This window comes from Platalea leucorodia (assembly GCF_965183815.1).
Source record: "Platalea leucorodia genome assembly, chromosome: 4".
NCBI lineage: Eukaryota > Metazoa > Chordata > Aves > Pelecaniformes > Threskiornithidae > Platalea > Platalea leucorodia.
Genome location: NC_138826.1, coordinates 29,556,156 through 29,578,238, shown reverse-complemented (window position 1 = coordinate 29,578,238; position 22,083 = coordinate 29,556,156). Strand labels below are relative to the sequence as shown.

At 38.8% G+C, this 22,083-nt stretch overlaps 1 protein-coding gene across 1 annotated transcript in view; it reads right to left on the bottom strand.

Annotated features, from left to right (window-relative positions):
• The window catches only part of SH2D4B (SH2 domain containing 4B), a gene marked incomplete at both ends in the record, with an annotated part of 69,527 nt that extends 53,873 nt beyond the window's left edge, over positions 1-15,654 (bottom strand). Inside the window, 3 exons of the mRNA XM_082308119.1 lie at positions 305-452; positions 1,570-1,729; positions 15,471-15,654. Coding sequence (XP_082164245.1) covers positions 305-452; positions 1,570-1,729; positions 15,471-15,654 — 492 coding nt within the window. The remainder of the gene's footprint in view (positions 1-304; positions 453-1,569; positions 1,730-15,470) is intronic.
• Between the last annotated feature and the right edge of the window lie 6,429 nt (positions 15,655-22,083).

Here is a 22,083-nt window from a genome sequence, read left to right as displayed (position 1 = left end):
TTTCACAATTGTACATTTTTCCCCCCAGTATGATTCACTCAGCACAGCTGACTGAACAATTCTGTTAATGTGTGAGCTGAATAACCAGTTTGATTGTCCTGACACTTTTGAATGAGATATGTAATTTTTTCGCATCACTCACCCAGCTGTTCTAGTGTACACCATGTAGTTATTTGTATATTCCACGATGAAAAATTACAAGTCTGGGTTTTAAAGCTTATTAATAAACATGCACTGAAGGTGACAAGAACTTTGAATCTATATAAAAACACTATTAAAAAAAGCTAAATTATTCTATGCAAACCTTCAGTTCCTCCTGAATTTTTTCCTCCTCCAATTTGGCAGCTTTCCGATCTTCTATTTCTATTTTCCATTTTTCTGCCACTATTCTGGCTTTTTCTTGAGCCATAGCATCCCGGAATTTCTTTGTAATTTCAGCCTCCTTTTGTCTCCTTCAGAAAAGAATTTGAAAATAAAAATAAATTTCAGACACTGATTTTTTTTTTTTAAATTGAGGATCAATACTTGCTCACTGGTTGCAACAAATAATTAGCATAAGACTTCATGGAAATATATAAGGAAAGAATTAAAACGTATTTCACAAGAGACCTACCGGAAATCAGATTTGAGGAAACTATCCAGAAAGCAGACATTTTCAATTTTTGATAAATGACTAATTAAAATAGCACATTCTAAATTAGAGAAGTACTTCTTGGACGTCTTTGAGTCATACCCTATATTTTTCCTTCCTTGGCTGAAAAAATAGATTTTTCTGTCAGTCTAGCAAAACATGATTGGGAATTTATTGTGTCTCAAATATCAATGCAAATTTCTGCCAAATTCTTACACTAGATTGTTTATTAGTACTGACAGTGTAAAAGGAACACAAAGCACAGGTTGAACCTTTTAATCCCTGATTAAATATGCAATCACTAGAAGCAAGGAGAATCTCATATGAAAAGGAATAATATAGAATAATCTGATATTTAAACTGTCACTTTTCAGTGCTGCACTGAAAAAGGAAGTGCAGGAGGCAGGTGGCCTACTTCCTAACAATATCAAGCATCAAAACACTTTTGAATCTCTCCCAAAGCTGGAAGAGGCCCTGCTGGAAACACCAGCACGGCACTTTATGTAATCAGTTTCTGAACTGCTGGGATAAGAATTAATATAAGCAATATGCAAATAAAACCAATTTCAAAAAGGATTTTATGTACCAAATCCCCATTGTGGGCATAGATGTACGATATAACAAACATTTCTAATTTAATAATCTCAAAACCAGATTGTTTCATTTTTATTTATTTACAAACTGGTCAATGGTTTAGCAAAATTCCCCAAGAGAAAAATGTTTGCTTCGCTTTTTTATGAAAAAGGAGTTTTGTTTTTCAGTATTCAATAAAAATAAAATTACATTTTTCATGTGCTGAAAAATTGCCAAAACAAGTGAAAGCAAATGTTCACAAAATGTACTTACCAGTTTTACCCACCATTACCTGCCACCTTTCTACAAGGCCATGTCTCCTATTATGCCAAGTGGACCCTGAATTCAGATTCTTAAATCCTCACCATAGTTCTTCTGCCTCCTTCTGTGCTTGTTGCCTGGCTCGCTCTGCTATTAGCTCCTCTGATATCTGTTCATACGGCTTGTCACCTGGGGCTTCTCCCATAACCCAGACCCAGACCTCACCATCCTTCCCACGTAGCCACTGCACATGTTTGCCATTACCTGCAACAGCCACCAAAACCAAACGAAAAATATAAATACTAGCTCAAATTCTTACGTAAACATAGATGAAAAGATGGAAAATACGCAATTTCTAAACATTAAGCTTGCAATTTACAATTCAGAATAAAATATTACTAAGAGGTTGGATGAAATCTTCAGATTTAACCAATCTACCACACTGGGGACAAAAAAGGGTTTGTACACTGCAGATCACACAATCTTTAAAGACTCACTGTCCCACAAAAATAAGGAATTATTCTGACACGCATTTCCCAGAATTTAGGTATTATGATCCCTTTTCAACTGTTATATTTGCTTGCCTCACTCAGCAAGGGACGAATGAAGAGAATGGAAAAATAGACGGAGTGACAACAACCACCAGTGATGTTACGTGACTAGCAATGCACACAGAGAATGTCAAGTGTCGAGCATAAAGGGACCTCACTGGAACCCCTTCAAAAAATCCAGGAATTTCCTGCTCCCACTGTGTGAAGAAGGAGTTTCAGAAAGCCTCAGAGCACAACACTCAACACTGCAGAAGCTTTTCTGTTCAGGTTAGTAATTGAAAAGGATTAAGTTTCTGGTTCAGTTTTCATGAAAGACGCTGTTCAAAAATCTACTGTTACTGTGTTGACAGAGTGATTTTAAGAACACCAAAAAAGCCTGAGTGCTCTTTACAAAATAGACTACGTTTGGTCAACCTTTGTGTCCAAGAATCAGCTATAGGATTCCTGCTGACTACAAAGGGCACTAGATTAGACCCTATCTGAATACATTTTCATAGTCATATACACTACCTGACTTAGTGTGGTTTGGCCTTTTCCTTCTGCTTTTATATGTATAACTCACGGATATTTCAGGCGTTCTAGAGGTTCATAATAAGGAGTTGGTACAAACACCTCTTATGCATCCATTTTTATGCTTTATTTCTTGCCAATTTGTTGAAACTGTTCTTCACAAAGGGAGATTCCACCACAAAGACCATTGCCAAGATGGACAATGGATTTATTTTAACAAACACAAACTAAAAGGCCATAAAGGCTCAGCAGTTCATCTCACTCCCTGTATATTAGTGTCTACTAGATTTCACCCTCTTACCCAAGTATTGAGGTTAATAAACTGTGCATGGCCACACAGCTTCTAAAAGGCATCCTGTCTCATTTGAAAACGTGAAGAAATGGATAGTCCACCATTTTCCTAGGTAGTTTTTCTCTGATGTTCCCATAAGAGTTAGAAGAAACCTGGTCCTATTTGAATGGCCAGCCTTTGCTTCCGCTCTTTCTACATCTTTCTCTACTAGCATCAGCTTAGCTACTCTCACCTTCAACTACCCGTTGTTTTGCAATAGGACGGTATCCATTTAATCAGATTAAGTTTCCCGATACACAATCAATAAAGTGTTTTTGACGTCCCAGACTGAAGAGAGAAAACTGCAGGGGGGAATGAAGCGGGGCTGTTGACAGCAGGCAGTGCCAGTGCCAAACCACACTCCCAAGTGTTGACAATATGAAGTGAAGACAATGAACATATCAGATCTCTCAATGAAAACTAATATTCTATATCAAATTTGAAAATGTGATTTATACGAATTCCCAGTGTTGGCCTAATGGTACCGACTTCAGGGGGGGATGGAAATTTAAGCTAATAATGTTTTCCTTCAATAACTCTCAAAAGCATTTGCTCTTTCACAGTCTATCAGATTACGTCTCAGGTTATAAATGTGAATGTATTTTATTGTGGTTCCTATTCTGTACATTTCTGTGTTCCAGTCAGCACAACATTTATGCCGTATTTTTTGGATACGGCATTTGAACACCATATGCTGAGAACTGACTGGCCATATCAGTATTTGCCTGCAAGGTTTTCACCTACTGCATTTCATGGTAAAGTACCTGGAGAAGTGTGGAATGATTTCCCAGGAGTATTGATCCCACAAAACCAATGGCCGCTTTTGTTTTAGAAGTGGCCCATGTCCTCTTTCCTGGGAGGAATCTGGATACCCTAGTTGTTTCCCTTTATTTAGTACTTTAAAGAAAACATTTCAAACAACATGCCTCACGTTAATTTACTGGGATCATAACTGGTAGATACCAAATATTTCTACTGTCCTGAGACAACTTCACTACTTCTGCTCATTTATGAGATTATCAGATGGAAAGAGAATAAAAAAATCCTTTTCAGGTAAGCAGACAAATTTTCTCTTTGCTTCTTTCCAGGTTTTCTGTGCCAAAGAGTTATTAATATGTTTCTCAGAGGCACAACTTATCCATTACTACTCAGCCCCACAAAACAAATAGTTGATTTGTAGACATGTCCTGAGAAATTGTTCTCTTTCTTCCTTTTAAAACAATGGATCTCTCTTCTAAAGCTATAGACAGTAGATGTGTAAACTCTTTTGAAAACATCAGTATAACATATTGTTAGTTCAGCATTAACTACTGTATACTACAATACAGTATACTACTGTATACGCATCCATAGTTCAAGTTGAAAGATAATAGCAGTATCAAACAACCTGGCAATTTTAAGCTTCGTCATTAAACAGACAGACCCTCACATGTACAATTTTAAAACAATTCAATTTGAGGACATATGCCTTTATTCAGGTTTATCTTTCGAACAAGAGAAGGTCTTTTTCACATCCAACCACCCTTTCTATTCTACTTCAAGAAATGCAAATCTTCCCTTAAACCTACGCTCCCATAAAGTTTGAGATGGGCTTTACTGTACAATCTGATCATAAAACTTGGTAGTTTCTTAGCACAGAATAACATTAAAAAATTAGCGTGCAGGAAAAGAAATAAGCAGCTCAGGGAGAAAATCTGGCACTGTGAAAATGGAATTCCTGCCATACAAAAAGTCTTTGCAGCCTGCAGAATCAAGTTCAGAGTGGTCAGTGTCAGCTCTTCTAGGCTAATGATACTTGGCTTGCACTTTTAAACTGTAGAACCAGTTGCAAGATCTGAGCTGAAAGTACAGAAAATTACTTTCCTTAATATTTTTAGGAAACTAGTGTTGTCTGCTTTGAAAACAGAGAATTACCACCACTGAGGGCTCATTATAATAAAATAATTTCTGCTTTAAGATGCCTCTCAAATATTCCATTTTTCTGCAAAATAAGATATTTTATTAACACACTTTATTTCCAAATGAAACAGAAATAGGAAAAAAAAAAAGAAATAGAAAAATTTAACTAAATCAAAAAGGAAGAGACAGGTTCTGACTAAACAAATTTGAAAACTATGTGAGGAAGAGGCAAGAGAACCTCATGTTTCCTTTTCAGAAGCAAGCTTCTGTGCCCAGTCACAAAGCCTAATGCAGAGCCAGGAAATAAAAATTAAATCTCTTGAGTCCCAGTCTTGTGCCTTGACCACAAAAGTACTTTTCTTTTCCTGGAGAGACTGTGGCAGGCTGCAAATAAGTACCATTAGGAAGCAGTGGACATCAAAATTAGTCTGGATTGGAGTGTAGAAATGAAAGTGTTTTAGAAACAAACCCTGCTTTATCAGGAAAATGTACTGAATAATTTACCAAGTCTTTTCCATCTGTACTCTTCAGACCAACGATTTATCAGCTGTAGTATTCTACCAGGTTTTTTTGTCTAAAACAACTCCGTAGCACCACAAAAAGGCAACATTAATTCTTGCAGTTCTTTTCACCTGTAGCTCCTCCATGAATTAGTGTCTCTCATGGAGTTCCCCTAAACCTATGTCTATACTGCTTTGAGACCAGCAAATTGGTTTCTGGATATTGCTCCTTTCTCCAGACAAATGCAAAATCAGGTATCCCAAATTTGCAGCACAAAGGGATCACAGTGAAAACTTTCTTGGAGACTTACAGCCTGAACCAACAGCAACATAAATTTGCACATATAAACACACACAATCAAAAATAATACCAAATCATGTTTTCTATTTGTTTGTATTTATGCAGTCAATTCTATAACAGCAATGAAAGTATAAACCAATGCCCTAGAAAGCAATAGTAAACTCAAGGCTCTCACCTCTAAGAATTATTGGTCTCTACCAGCAGCACTACTAATCTCATACACGCACACACAGTGCTGGAGTGCAACCGTGAGTTGTCCTATATGGCACCACAGGCTGCTCTTGGCCTTCGTGCTACCGTTAGGAAGTCCCTGGTGTAGGCAGGGTATCCCTACTGCCACGGCTGAATGCTGCCAGAAAATACGAACACTGCCAGCCACCTTGGGAGAGAAAGAAAGCAGCACCTGAAGGTGCACGGGAGGGGGAATCCTGGCTGCATGCAATGCTCAGGCTAAATCAGGCTTCAATTCCAAACAGCTCAGACTTTCACATTGTGACTAAGGCTTAAAACAAGTGGAGTTACACAAAGGAAAACTGGGCCTTACGCTGCCTCTGCTTATCGGGACAGAGGAGCAGAACCACAGATTGGGTTGGGAGGGTTTATGGGTTTTTTGGGTTGTGTGTGTGTGTGGGGGGGGGGGGGGTTGTTTTGTTTTTTAAATGACAGTTTTGGGTTATTTTCTAATGAACCCAGATATATATATATATATATATAGGGTATATATACCCATATATATATATGTAGGGTTATATCTGGGTTCATTTTATAATGCTTCTAATTAAAAGTGCTTTAAAAATAACAGTCATCAGAGCAAATGGAATATTGCTGGAGTTAGCTTCCTTCCTCCAAGCTTGTTTGTCATTGCTTTAACAGTTACAGCATCCCCAACAATTCCCATTTGTGATCCATCTCCAGTGTTTACAAGGGAACTACTCCAAGGACCATTAGAGGCCTGATTTGGTGTCAAGTCTCCCAGCTGTGCTGTCACTTAGCCACAGTCTGCCTGCTTAGTCCAGCAAAATTATAGAGAGTGCCAGTAAGCCCGAATGCCTTCGTTTCATAGGGAGTATTGCAGGCTATGTCAAGTGTAAATTCAGAAAATTAGAAGATCACTGATCTATAATCTCAGAAACATGGAATGGCATTAAAAGTCTGCTTAAACTTTCTCAAAAGAGTCTGCCATTTCCATGAAGAGTCTTGCTTCTCTGAGGCTGGGCTTCCCACCATAGTTCTCCTGCTTGGAAGCTACAGACCTCTGCAATAGCAATCGACTCTCCTTTCTCACTTGCTGGAAAGCTTTGTAGTCATATAAATATCCTTTGACTCTCTCTTTAGAAAGTACTCCTTTTCTTTTCTCTCTGCACTAGAAAGAGGCTCCTGAAACTTATTCTGCATTTGAAATAGGCTGCATGAGCATTCACTGCTGACATCAAGCTGATCAGCCTGATCTACTTTTGTCATTCAGAGATAAACCATAGCTTGTGGAGTTTGGTGTGTTTGTAGGGTTGGGTTTTTCTGTTCTTTTGGAGTTTAGACATCTGGTATACCTTGGTCTAAGCACAGTGTGTTTTACATGAGATTTTACCCTTGGCTTTCTGAGCAAATAATTTTTACGGCTTCTTTAAAGTAGAAGCTTGAATTTTGATATTCTCCAGGGTACATGAGTTCCATTCAGAGCTTCATTAGCTGCAGGACATGTTAGAAGCACATTGATCAGGATGAAAATGAGAATGTTTAGGCTGTTCTCAGTTCCTTGAGCTTACCCAAATACTTACAAATATTTTATCTAATTATATTTTTTTTAATACAAACACACACACACACACAATTTCACTTCTTTCTAAGGAGAAGACCTAGGAAATTACTGTGTATGTTTCTGAGAGACTGTTCAAAGGACAGAATGCACTTTTCCAAACACTAACTGCCATAAATCTATTAAAATACATATGGAATGATTAGGTGGTGACGATGAACGTCATGAAAATAATCCCACAATAAGCTGAAGATCTGCAATAATGAATTCTGTGGTCTGCCCCTGCTAACAGCCATAGGACCATGAACCCCTGTCTTCCAGGAACACTTTCAAAAGACCCAGTCACTTTAATTCTTAAAACAACAACAAGAAACTGGGGAAAAATTCTGAACTTCTCAAGCATCCCCTCAACATTTCAGTTTACACACCCTCCAATTTCAACATTGTGTGGTGTGCCTTTCTATTTAAAGGAGGATTGGGGGAAGGGGGGAAGAAATTGAGCTGATTTACATTAATATATCAATATGTGTTGCAGGATCTCAGCATTGCTGAAAAATCAGCCTTCATGGCTCTCCAGCTGCTTCCTGATCATATAACAAACTCAATCTTCTGTTTATGGAATTACAGCCTGTTACCATGGAAATAATTATGCTGCAATATACCCCTGCGGGATCAAATAAAAGAAGAGTGACTGCAAGAGAGCAAACATTAAGGGAGGAAACAGCTTCTCAAATAAGACTATGGTAATTAACAAATGTAGCCAAGATAACTGTACATAACACTCAAAGGTAAGTGGGTTTGCATTATCACATGGCATGTATATATGCAATATGTATATGTATGTTTGCACATTGTAAACCAAAAAAGAAGAAACAAAAAAAGAAACATAGAAATGAAGTATCATTTATGTGGTCTCTATCTAGTATATCCCAGATATTTTCTTGGCTTCCTGGCCAAGACATGCTGCTACACATAATAATTTTGTAATTTTCCCAGTTTCAACTAGGAGATGACATTCAGAACTCATTCTTAAAGATGCTGTTTTAACTCCGTGTATAATCTAGAGGTAGTCTCTTGACTGTCCATTTTAATGACCTATAAATAGTATAAAAATGTAGATACACATGAGATCAAAGTCAAAAGCTGTAAAATCATTCACATCGGTATCATTCATTTGATTTTTTTTTTCTTCTTAAAAAAAATAAAGTCAAGAACATAGCACTATAATTTCTGATTCCTGATTGTCTCTTGTAAAGAGTAAAAAGCTATATACAGGGCTTGGTTTCTCACACAGAGCTATCACAAAGCATCCAGGTTTTCCCACTGCTGGAGAATAAACAAAAACAAGTCTGCATGGCTACTTCAGGGTCTGCTGGAAACTCAAAGCAGAAGGATAAGGGTTCTCTGTCACAGAATGAACAGAGAACTATGGGTCACTTTCTGCACCAGACTTCCCTACTTAATGTAGCGTGGCAGGTTTGCACTGACTCCTTTTATCAGGCACACAGGACCACAAAAGCAGGGAGAACTATACCAATACAGTGAGATTTCCTAGCACCACAGCACATGAGTGGACTTGAAGGTTAATGAACCACCATCAGTGTCTGGCTAAATCCACTGCTGACTTGAATACATTGAATACTTCCAAATCCTGCTACCAAAACCTGGTGCCTTTGTCCTTGAATTTTAGTCATTTATGCTAAAAACTGGCAAAATCAGCAAGGAAATATTGAATTAACTTGGATGAATCTCATTCTCCCCTTGGCCACAGTACTGCTTTCTTTCCATATCAAGTATTCAGGAGCTTGCAGACAGTCACACCCTCACATCATTACCAGTGTGTACAAGAAAGCCCATCGAACACCACTGTGTCCTGACAGGCTGAAGAAGGCAATGCCGCAGAGAAACACAGGAATGCTCTCCATGCCAGTGGCTCAATTAACCCAGCAGCCTCTCTCAGAAAGTGGCTGATGCCAGATGCCTCAGACAACAGGAGCGCTGAGGATCGCACTCGTGCAAAAGAAACCTCCAGTGCAATAAGGCCCACGTAGCCAGCAATATTCTGCTGTCACTTTTCTGCAAAACAGGGAAGCCGGCTGCAGGGCAGGATACGAGACTAAAAAACACAGACTTACGGCTAATCCTAGGAGGGCAGAGAAGTCCCTCTGGATTTGTTCCATCTGTTACATATTTAGGTCATATCGCGGTTGGGGGTCTCTTTCTAGCCCCAGGTTTGGAGAAGTGAACAGACAGTTTCGGAGCTGCTGTTTAACCACACCTCGGTACACAACCACACTGAGCACGAGCTCTGAGCACCTGAGTTCTGGCCCCAAGGTATACAGTACTAACAAAACTGCATCATATCACAAGCTGCTATACATTTTGTGAATGTTACATTAAAACTTTCCCAATGACTTCAAATTAGTTGGCTCAGTCCCCTAATAAAAATTATTCTAACATTCTTGCTGATGTTCTCCTGTTACTTTTTCAGTTGTATCTGAACTGGAAATACAAGACAGGGCTCTACAGAATTCAAGACCACATACAGCCAGAAATTTCAGAAATACTCAAGTCTGATGTCTCTGGTTAGACCCATAACCAATCATACAGAGAAAGAGACAATGAACACTGCCAGGAGCACGTCTCTGTAGGAGATAAAATCATAGCTAAGCGTTACCAGGGTGTGCAGAGGCCTTAGTATAAATGAGGAATACATTTCTGAGTTCAAAAACACAGAAAAACATGTCACTGCATGTACACCCCCTCACCCTTCATACACACACTGAAACACACGCCCACTCACTGGCCTTCATGTGTGACACTGGTGTATCCTCCAACCATCCACTTGTGATATTTGAAATACTTGCTCCCAAATAGCTTCATCTATTCTCTAATGATTTTCTAATCTCTAATGACACAAATGCCATTTAGATAAAGGAATAATTTTCTAGCCATGCTGTGATGCCTACCTAATTTTCTCCCAGCTGCTCTTGTTATGGACAGGTAAATAAGAATCTTTACAAATAGCTCCTGTCTCAACATCATGAGCTGCAGTTCACAATGAATAAATGTCAGAATAAGCAGCAGCAGACCAACATTGTCTTCCCTCCCACATGGCTGTCCTTCAGCTACCTAATGCTCAATAGTTTTTGAGATCTCATTTTGGGTATGCTGACAGCTCTGGATACTGCATCAGAGTCAAAATCCAAATTGGCAGGGTCCTTCGCTTACTCCCAACTCAGCTATACTGGTTAAAGGGCTCCTGCCTAATCAAATAAATATGTTTCTTTGCAAAATGCAAAGCTGCCTGTCAGCCAACTCTCAGCAAATCCCAAAGGGATGTTGAAATTTTGAGGAGACTTCCCTTAGTGATTTTAGCACAATAAGAAAAGGCAACCTGTTTTATTACAATGAAAATATGTTCCTGGAAGATCTGCCCAGGAGTAATTCGTAAATGAACTGGAGACGGGCCTCCAAGAATTCAACTCACTTGTGAAGCTCTTTCAGTACAAGCCAGCAGTCATGATTTAATTAAAGCTACGAAATACTTTTTTTTTTACGTTGAATAAATTCACTGAACCGTGCAGTTTTGGAAGGACCCAAATGATGCTCAAATTCTACTAATATTTTTAGGCAAGGTACAAATGTAGGCTAGGTACAAATAGCAAAAACATGGGAACAGTTTATTCAATATCTTTTAAAGGAAATATTTCATTCTGAAGTGATGTTTATATATTGCTCCCTTTCAGACATCGATCTGTGTTTTTAAAAAGGGAAGGAAATTAAAACCGTTGAATAATCTGAAAACATTTCATTCAGCCCTCAAGTGAAATAATTTCTTTAACATTGACTCATTCTGATACACCTTTCAATTTTAACCTTTCCTCAAGACACATAAAACCAAACAATCCAAATGGAAAAGGAGGTACAATTTAGCATTTACTGAAGGTGACTAATGTTATTTTCTTTAGAAATGAAGAACAAGACTAATTACACCTAGACTGTTACCTTGTTTGGCTTGCTAAACACTCTCAACAACTTACATCTTATTTCATGGTTTGGACTTGGTTTTGTTTTCCAAGAAGCAAATTTCATAGTACTGAATAGGACATCTATGGACAATCTGCATTCAATGGCACTTCTATAAAAATCACTGTAGATTTTGAGTCTTTGCTAGTTAGTTTCCAAACAATTAAAAAATGATCACACTGATGAGAATTCCCTAAACCTGCTGATGATTTTGACTCTAGCACAAGGCCAATCTGACCTGCATATGCCACTTTTTTCCTCCCCAACTCTGTACTTGTGGTTTCTGTAAGACAACTCATCTAAACCTTCCACAAGAACCCTTCATCCTCAAATCACTGTAGAAAAATCAAAATTGGATTCACAATCACCGCTCTGTTTTGAAAAATCCACCCCTTTTGCTATGCTGCTGGGTACACAAGTACCATTGCAAGTAAGCTCTTGAACTGACGGAGAATTGTACCAACTGGGGTATAGGACTCCAGATGAAGCCCAAGCACTTTCTGGAGCATTTTTAATTAGAGAAGTGCCCATTGTCATTAATTCCTTTTGTTCTGTCTCACCCTATCCCATCCCAAAGAGGTGGGGCAAAGTTTTCATATGTAGCTATTCAAACTATGAGGAAAACAGAAGGATTTGAAAGGTAGTCCTATAAATATAATTCCGATTAAATTAGTAAAAAATTATTTTATACAAATGTTATGTCGTATTCACAAAAAAAATACGCATTTTTCTGTCAACTAGAAAACTTCCGAAACTCAGGACAACATTAGAGATATTAAAGTCTCACCTCTGTGTCCTGGTTTCGGCTGGGATAGTTAATTTTCTTCCTAGTAGCTGGTATAGTGTTGTGTTTTGGATTTAGTATGAGAATAACGTTGATAACACACTGATGTTTTAGTTGTTGCCAAGTAGTGCTTACACTAGTCAAGGACTTTTCAGCTTCCCATGCTCTGCCAGGTGCACAAGAAGCTGGGAGGGGGCACAGCCAGGACAGCTGACCCAGGCTGGCCAAAGGGCTATGCCATACCATATGACGTCGTGCCCAGTATATAAAGCTGGGGGAGTTGGCTGGGAGCAGGGGGGAACTGCTGGTCAGGGACGGGCTGGGCATCAGTCAGTGGGTGGCGAGCAATTGCATCGTGCATCACTTGCTTTGTATATTATTATTAATATAGTATCATATCATTATTATTTTTACTACTACTATTTTACTTTATTTTAGTTCAATTATTAAACCATTCTTATCTCAACTCACAACTTTCCTCACTTTTACTTTTCCGATTCTCTCCCCCATCCCACCAGGGAGGGGAGAGTGAGCTAGCAGCTGCGTGGTGCTTAGTTGCTGGCTGGAGTTAAACCACGACACTCTGTTTTCTACTATATGTCAGGCTACAAAGATTTCCATAACGCCAGAGTAACTCGTGGCTTCAACAAAATACCACAAACGTAAAACCTGTGCCACGCAGTAGAGAATATAACAAAAAAACCCAACCTTGCAGATGAAACTGCTCAAATTCCTCAGTTTCAAAGGAATAAAGAACATGTAATTGTGGTGGTTCTAGATTTCCTGGTAGCCACTAATTTTAAACAGGAATAAAAATACTCCATACTCTGCACCGTGTAGTGGGGGGAGAATGTTCGGAAATTTGCTTATACATCAGCGGAAACTGAAAACTAAGCAGCTTCAAGGTTCAAAAAATATTGATGCCAAATGTCTTTTAGGAAAAAAAAAAGATAAGCAAGGAGTATTACAGTCATCTGCTCTGACCCTTTGAGTCACATAGGCAAAAATACTGCACAGTAATTCCTATCTTACACCCATAATTTCAGGTTGACTTTTTTTACCTTTTTTTTTTTTTTTTCTCACAAGAAACTAGCTCCACTATGAGACCATTTACCATCATATTATGGAACTGTACAGTAGAAATCAGTTACAAGTATCTGTATAGTTAATGACCGGCATGCCTGAGAGATGGAAGTTATTTTTTGTAACTCTGGCCCACATGAGTTCACGGAAGTCAAAATATATTTTCAGCGGAACCAAATGCCTGACTTGCAAATCTAATAGTTCTCTCTACAAAAAAATCAGTAAGATCAGTTCTTTAGTACAGTTCTGAAGGAAGCAGAAAGTTTCTAACAGTGGGCAAAAGTCAAACCTAAGCAATACCTTAAATTGGCAATTTAAGAAGGTAAAATGGAAATGGGTTATTGTGAAATTTAACTCCATGTGCATTTGTGAATACTTTTGTCAGAGCAAGTATAATCTATAGGTTACTCTGCTGGTCTCCTTTCTCTTATGCTTTATAAATCAGAAAATTAATTACCCAGAAAATGGTCTCCTGTAGTAGGAACCTGAACAGATTTAATGTATAATTTATATACGGAAATTTAGGTGTCAACACTGTGACAAAGCATCACATAAATATTTTTGCAGTTAGATTTTTCCGCACCTGTGTTCCTCAAAGAATAAGCATAATACAGATTATCTCAATGATATAATATTGGTTTGGTATGTGGAGCTGAACTGCATTTTTAATTTTTTCTCAGCTACAAATCAATCAAAATGAACAACGTTTTTGTGCTTTATGAGAGAAGCTATTTTGATGCCATACCTCTTAAGAGAGTGCTGTTCACAGTAAGAACACTAATATGAAGAAAACAGAAATTAAACAGAATGAGGTTTTCCAATGTCCACCTTGCCATCTGTGAGGGGACATTTTAAACGCCTATTACAGCTGATTAGGGTGTTCTGAATGTTCCCCTTTCATTTTAAGGCTATCATTGTAACTTACTCTAGAGTCATTTCATAAGGGCCTTTGCTTCAAGTGAGCCTTGGAAACTAGCTTTGCTTTGAAATATGTTTCTTTAACATAGTCTTAGAATTGTTAACTATTTAATGGGCACTTTGTAGGGTTCAGAGGCTTTAAACATTTTAAGAAGTCTGACCATTGAATCCAATAATCTATCTGTATTGAGGTGCTCCAAGGAAAGCTTTCTACCATGGGCGTGTTAAGAAGAGCAACACTTTAAACACCAACTGCAGAGTCACATAGCTATTAGAGCGCTTTCTCAAAATCAGCTACCCAAAATTATTAGAAATTTTGAATATTCAAGTTTTAACAGATTTAAAGATAGGATAAGACCCTTGGCATTTCACAGGGAAAAGAGTGTTTGACATATCTCTGTGACATTTCCTTGCTGAGTGAGGAATCACCGCAACTACATTTCCAAGACGAAAATGTTTTCTATCTTGCATCAGGCTAACAACTTCATGCTGTGAATGGGGAAGGAGTTGGAAGCCACTTGTTCAGAGAAGAGAGCAAGGAAATAAGTATTTCTGTTTAATCCAAACCACTTGGACCCAAGAACAGACACTTGGAAATGACATTTGGAGAAGTTCTTTTTTGATGTTTTCTTCCATGATTTTGCTTATTTGCTTTTTAAGTCAACACACACATTTAGCAGCCATAACAGCCAGTGGAAGGAGCTCCATAGTTTAACTACACATTGCATGAAAACACATTTCTGTTTTTTTCTTTTTTTGGTTTTGGTTGTTGGGTTTTTTTACATGCTTGCCCCACTATTATCCTATTCCCTAGACATAATCTTTTGGAGAGTGTTTACTAGTACAGTTCAAAATTTAATCTTACGCAGTATGGCTCTTTTGACATCACACCTTATTCACAAATAGCCCTTCGTAACAAGCTCAAATTCATTAATTTATCTCCTACTCCAGCCACTTGGAAACATTTAATGCCAAGTCAAGAAACATCAACAGCACAGGCAAGACTGCCTTTTGCCTGACTGAGGGTGAGATGTGGGGATGGTAGGTGAAGAAAAAAGCCTTAGGAATGGAAGGGAAACTTGGTCATGGTACATCTGAGAGAACAGGAGCAGTGACTCCTGACTGAAAGAGGCATTTCAAAGTGATTCCCCTTGCTTCAATACTAAACTATTCCCCTGGAGAAAGAACCAGCCTTGAGAGACAAGGAGCAGGAGGAACATAGTGCTTTTGCTGCCCCAGACTGTCTTTTTGCCTATGGGGACAGGTTGCACTCTTCCTTGTAACCTCTTCTAGATGCATGCCCACCATCCCCAGCTCTTAAGTATAAAGGAGGTCACAAATCTTACTCTGTTTGCGCCTCGCTGTCTTTCTCAGCATGGCCTCCTCCATTCGTGCTTTTTCTTCCCTCTCCTTCCAGCGCCTCAGCTGCTCTTCTCTCATTTTGTAGAACAAGATCTGCTTTTGCTCTTCATTCAGCTCTGCCAGGAGCTCAGGGTCAATATACATATCATGCAAAATTTGCTGCAGCATGACTACTCAAAAAAAAAAAAAAAAAAAAAAAAAAGAAAAAGAAACCTGCTTCCAATTATACTCACTACAGTGACAAAACCCCACCGACAGCACTCCAGAAAGCAACCTGCAGCAAAGGGGCTCTCCCACACCTGCCTGCCCAGGAGAAGTTTGAGTCTTGCTCTGGCCCTCTTTGTGCAGGCATATTCTGCTCCTCGTCTCTTACAGGGATGGAGTTCTGTGCTTATCTCATCCTCCAAAGGTAGGGACAGGTGTCAAGTGAAAGGTAGGGGGAGGAACAGACAAGAATAAGGAAAAAAAAAAAATTAAAAGGCCAGGAGAAAAAAAAAAGTCACTTCAGTGCTCCTGACTGCAAGCCGGTAAAAATAAGGGATTCTTGATTAAACCCATCAGCTTTGCTCCCTTGAGCAGAAGGAAATTCAATGCAGAGAAAGTCTCAGACTTTCAGCTCAAGTGGTTCTCTTCAGCAGCAATACACTCCAAAGGGTGTAACTGTTGCCCAGGGGTTTAAAGTGATGTCATGGTTAAAGGTATCACCTACACCAACAATATCTATGTCACTTTGGGAACTGATCTCTTCGGATAAGAGGAGAAACGAGTTTGCGTATTATTTCCCAGTCTAGCCTGTTAACTAGTCTCAACAGGGTAGGTCATATTAGAGGTCCTATTTACCTGGCGTTGACATATATTGTCATGCAGCAAACTGATTAAGATGCCTCTAAAATTAAAAGCAGATGTAACAAAAGCCACAAGAATCTTGTTATCACTTTATAAATAGTAAATTAATATTAATTAAACAAGAGTAAGTTCTCAGCAGTTCATGCAGACTATTGCCAGTCCTGCTGTTAATTCATGTTCCACTTCGTGACTGAAGAAAGTTACAATGTTGTTCTTCAAGCAAATTGTGGCTTTTCACCATGTAAGAGAGTTTTACCAAAATCAGTAAAACAATATTATTTCAGTACCAGGGCCAACAGTCACTTAATTACATAAAAAAAACCCCACAACACACAAAAAAACCAAAAACCAAACCCTCTGGATTCCGGAGCCAGGGGCCCAGCCCCTCCAGGGAGCAGTGGCACTTTGTGGGAAGGAGGCCATCTTCTGAGGAGAACCAAGATGTGGCCACTCAGAGTCATAAGAAAACACAGATCGCATTTGCAGGCTGAGCTGCATCCCACTGCATGATGTTTACAAACGAATGAAGAGCAAAAGCAGATCTGTATTTCCTCACAAGAAACCTGCTTTATAAGCAGGTATCTGTCAAACTCTTACATGACTTTCATGATCCTCGTATTCAAAAACTTCCAGTGTTAATGCATCTATTCATGTAACATTCTTCTGAGGTATGCAAAATGCTGTCATCTTAATTTAGGCAGAAAATACATCTGATCTAAACGAAAATTCAAGAGAAGACACTGTATCACCTAGAAGCATGAATCCAAAAATTATAATTGAATGATGCCTTCAGCTGAAACAGAATTTCAGAACCCATCATGTTTGGGCTTTACAGAGTTCAGTTCACATGCATGCTAGTCTGATTTAGGTTCTCTCTTATGTACAGATATTTGTCTCCTAAAATAAAATGTTTTAATTATTTTTATTTTTTAAGAAATACAGCTTGGCAAGAAAAAAAAACTAGGGTTAGAAAGACTTTGTTACTGCTTCTTTCTTCTGTTTTACTTGGGCAGGTATAGAAAGGGGAGAGCCTGGGGGGTTTGGCTTTTGTTTCTCTGCTTTTATTCAATTATATTAGAGCTGTAGCTCCACATTTTGGCACTAATTGAAAAAGACTCGCCTTTGCAGAGGCTTCCGGGCAAGCAGTTTTGCTGTTCTACCCATTTGTCATCTTTCTTATTTTATTTTACTTGACTTCACAGAACAGAAATCAAATCCTGATCAGAAGCTATCACAGTGCAAAGAACAAACTCTTCATCAAGGATTATGTGCATTTAAGCATGATAAGAAGAACAATTTCTGAACTGCATTTAGCTGCAGAAGTGGCGATACAAGATATGAGACAGCATACAAACGGATTTTCAGGCAACTACTGGTAATGTTCAGTGAGAGATCACACAACAAAAATAGCAAGAGCAAGGAGATGAAATGAATACTTCACAAACAACTCATTGCCTGAAGATTATTCAGAAAAATATTTGAGAATGGTAATCAAATGATCAAGTAGAATTAATCTGTGTGGGAAATTTTTTTTTTTTTTAAATCACTTGTGGAAGTGTTATCATCTAATCACAGCAACAAATCTGATCAACTTCCTCTATCATAGCTTTTCTTCTTTGGGTTGTAGCAACCCCTAAATAAAAGACTGTGGAAATGCAAAGGGGAAATAAGGAAGATAAAGAAATAGTCTATCTGACAAAAAGCCAACATCCAACAGAAGTAGAAAGATACATCATAAAGTTTGCCATTAGTTTCTTGTCCAAGATAAAAATACTCTGCCTCAGAACATTTGGTTTTCGAACTCTTACATGGGTGTTAGTTTTTCATCAACTCCCTCCCTTTGCTTTCGCTGGTAGCTAAGTTTAAGATTTAAGTTTCTTTCTGGGGTAGAAAATCCAAGAGTACCAATGGGAAGAATCAAGCGTTTTCACCGGTCCCTTTCTTTCCCTTACTAATTAACATTTGATTTGATAACAATTTGCAAGTGGAGTGAATGGAAGGAGAGAGATGGTTACCTAGCTGCAGATCCCAAAGGTATACAGAACCTCAGTCATTTAAGTAAATACTAGGCATGCCTGAGAAACCATCCGATGTTCCACTTATCAGAAAAGACTAACGGTGCATGGTGCTCCCAGAAATACAAGCTTTGAATATTTTGGGCCAACGAGGTATTTGGCCCAAACTAGGCCTAGCCTGTTGGCTTCATCAGGAGCTAAAGCTCCTTCATTAGGAGATGGCAACACCCAACCTGTCTATGCTGAGCACCTTGCAGGATATGAAAGAATTTGACAGCAGGCCCAACTTCCATATACTCTCACCAGACTAGAAGTGCTAGGGAGCAATAAATAATTCAGACAATGAAGTGTAGTCACTAACCACCATTCCAGTACTTCAAATCTCTTCTGCATCTGACAAAAATCCTTTCAGAATCACATTTCTCCTCTCTGAAGAAATACTCTTGAAGACCTATTAGAAAACAATTAAATGACCCCTCTGATACAGGCAGAATGACCCCAAACATGCAGTGCAAGGAATAAAAAAATCTGACTACACAAAATGTAGTCATTTGCCTCCTTGTAGTAACCATCATGGGGAAGATGGACTGCAGGAAAATTCTCCCCCTCATTCTTTTTCTAGCCCCGTTTATTTCCAAGCCTCTCCAGCCTCTCCACTTGCTTTCCTGCCCACTGTGATGAAGCTTCTTGAGAAGCCAGTTTCCTCAGCTGGCGGTCCAAATGTAAGAGCCTTCCTGACTAGCTGTGACCCTTTCTCCAGAATGAAAGAATATTTGTGTAAAAACGTTCTCTTTCTACGCTGCTTGTCCTCCTGTGGGAGGCATCATTATAGACAGATGTTAACGCCCTCCTCACATCTGGTCTTTAGTGATCTTTAAAAGTAGACTGCTTTCTCTGCCCACTCCCATAACACACAGGGGCCTCAGGATGACCAGCGAGACACAGGCATCTGTGCAACTTTGCTTCCTGCTCACCCTCTTCACTAAAAGCCAGGCACTTGATTCCTTTATGAATGATGATCTCTAGAATGACCTCAGGTAAAAATTAACAGACTCTGATATAAGAGAGATATCTGACAATCAAAAATTCAAGAAAACACTCACTCACCATAGTTAAAGTCAAAAAGAGAGGTCACAGATTTCCTTGCATAACCAATAACAGAATTTCCAATTCTAAACCTACCCTGTCACAGGGAGAGGAACTGTCTGTCTACTAGAAAACAATTTTTCTCTTCACTGAAAACATGGTCCTGTTAAAGAGATAAAAGGGCTGCTTCTCTCTTGGCTATCTCAGTGAACCTGTTGTCTGTATATGAAATGTTCCCAGCAGTATCCCATGCAAATCCAAGACTGGATTTTTAACCTAGTAGACAGTGATTCTCATTATAGGTCGCCTTTCCATAAATATTCCAAATGAATAGTCTGAATTATTATGAAGAAGTTATCATGAACTTTCCTGATTTCTCAGAAAATTTGGAAAATCTTTGAGGTCCAACAAGAAACACCAAACCTACTTTAAAAACTCTTGCTACTTCTAGGATTAGCTCATATTTTGTAATGGATGAGCTTTGCAGTTCCAGCCAACCCACAGTCAGAAAGCTGAGGAACAGGAGATAACTCAGACAAAACACAAAATAAAACTTTATTGCAAAAGAAAAATTCTCTCTCTTCCCTTCCTTTCCCAGACCTGATTAAGATATGGATGAATTAATGACTCAGAAGAGCAGAGAAATTTGAAGTTAGGGTGCCCGCTTCCTGATTGTGGCCAGTCATCATCTTCCCAGCCTTTCTGGGAAGTATTTTGAATAGTTAAGAAGGACAATGACCTCTCCATTGCTCTTCCATCTTAGTTACCCCTAGTTCAACAGTCCAAACTAAGCTAAAATCATTACAGAAAGACACTACATGTCGACAGCCTATATACAAAATAAAAGATTGCTATTAATGCCTAATCATTACCTTACAATAACTACCACACAACTTGATGCTCTAATTAGCAGCAGTCTCTGCAAGGAGCTCGGAGCTGTTTAAAATTTAAGTGTGGATTTTCCTTTAATCTTTAACAGTATCTTCTGGGACTAGACACACTCTGTCACATCTCTGGTATAGCATCTTTCTGGCTAAGCAGTCCTCAGCACTGCCACTAGAATTCATCTGCTGGGGGAGGGAGAGGAAACGACACAGAAAAACATTTTAATTTCATTTTTTAAGAAAAGGGGAAGTGCTTAATTGGCCAAGGCCTGCAGATCTCCTCATCCATTTTCCTCTGAGCATGTGCATCCTCCATTCCCTGAACTGACTAGCTCACTGGCAATGCTGATGAATGCTGAGCCAGCAGAACAGCATTTTCATTTGGATTTTACAACACAGCCATATAACCTACTTTAGCCATGTCATTTAGATAAAAATATTCTGCTATAACCTACATATTACGGGGAAAGAGAGGGAGGTAATGCACCTCTCTTTAAAGACAGGGATACAATTAAGATAAAACCCAATAAACAGAAAACATGGCAATCGTGTTTTCCAGGCTGTGAACTCCGCAGCCTTAATCATTTTTTTTGTGGTTTGTGTCTTTTTTTTGTATTTTTCATTTTTTAAGAGGAAGCAGGGTACAGTATCTGAATTTTTCAAGTCCTGCTGTGTCAGCATCAAAAGGAGAACAGTGGAATCTGGAACTGATTGGTGCAGGAGGGAGCTGACAATGTCAACAGGGAACGGTAAAATTAACATTTGTTTGAGGCCTTTTAAAACCTGCAAATCTGTCACTAGAAAAGCAAACACATTAGGGCACTCACCACAACAAACCAGTCTTGTGTCTGATTTGCACATTGCTGTCAATTAAAAACTAGAAAAAAACAAAACCAATTGAGAACTATCCCCTCCCCACCTCCTCTATCACAGATGGATGTAACAAAACCTGCCTGTTTTTCCTCCATTTCCATAGTCAAGTCTGTGGCTCCCTCTAAGGGCTAAAATGAGCTGCTCAACAGCACAGTCTGCAGCTGGATCAGAACGATCATTTCCCTGAAGCTGCTATTCCATTACAAAGCATCACATAGAGCAAGAATGAAGGTATGTTTTTTTCCAGACCTTCCTTTTCCATACGGGGCTAGTATCAGTAAATCAGACTATGAAGTGTTTTGGAACATGGACTGGCTTTGCACGTTTGTCATCTTCTCTGTACCGGTTCGAGACTCATATTTCTACAGGGAACTGCCATAATAAAAAAAAATAAGAAAAAACTTGAGGTCTGTATAGCAAAACAGGAATGAAATAGATTAAAACCTCATCTTAAAGAAATGAAATGCAGCTACAAACCAATTAATAAGAAAAGATGTCTTATCATACTGTCAGTCACATAGCTGTAAATGAATTGATGCTAACTTGAGATTTTAATGGTGTGATGATGATTTACAGTGGCAGGAGTCTCATCAGATAGCTGGTTTTTTTTCAAAATTCAAATCTGTTACTCCTCAGCCCCTCACAGAATTTAGATAATCCCAAATATAGATAGCACTGACAGTAAGGAAAGAAGAGGGACAGGAACTAACCCAGAGAAAGCAGTATTTGAAGTCCTGGGCTGCAGACAATAGTGTGATCTGTCGTCACTCCACTCTCCCAAGGTTAATTCTGTACTCTGCAACACTACTTGCCCTTCAGAAGAAGTCACATCAGTTATTATTTTTGCCTGGCAGCATGGCAATCCTACCCAGCAAGATTACTTCAGGTCTATC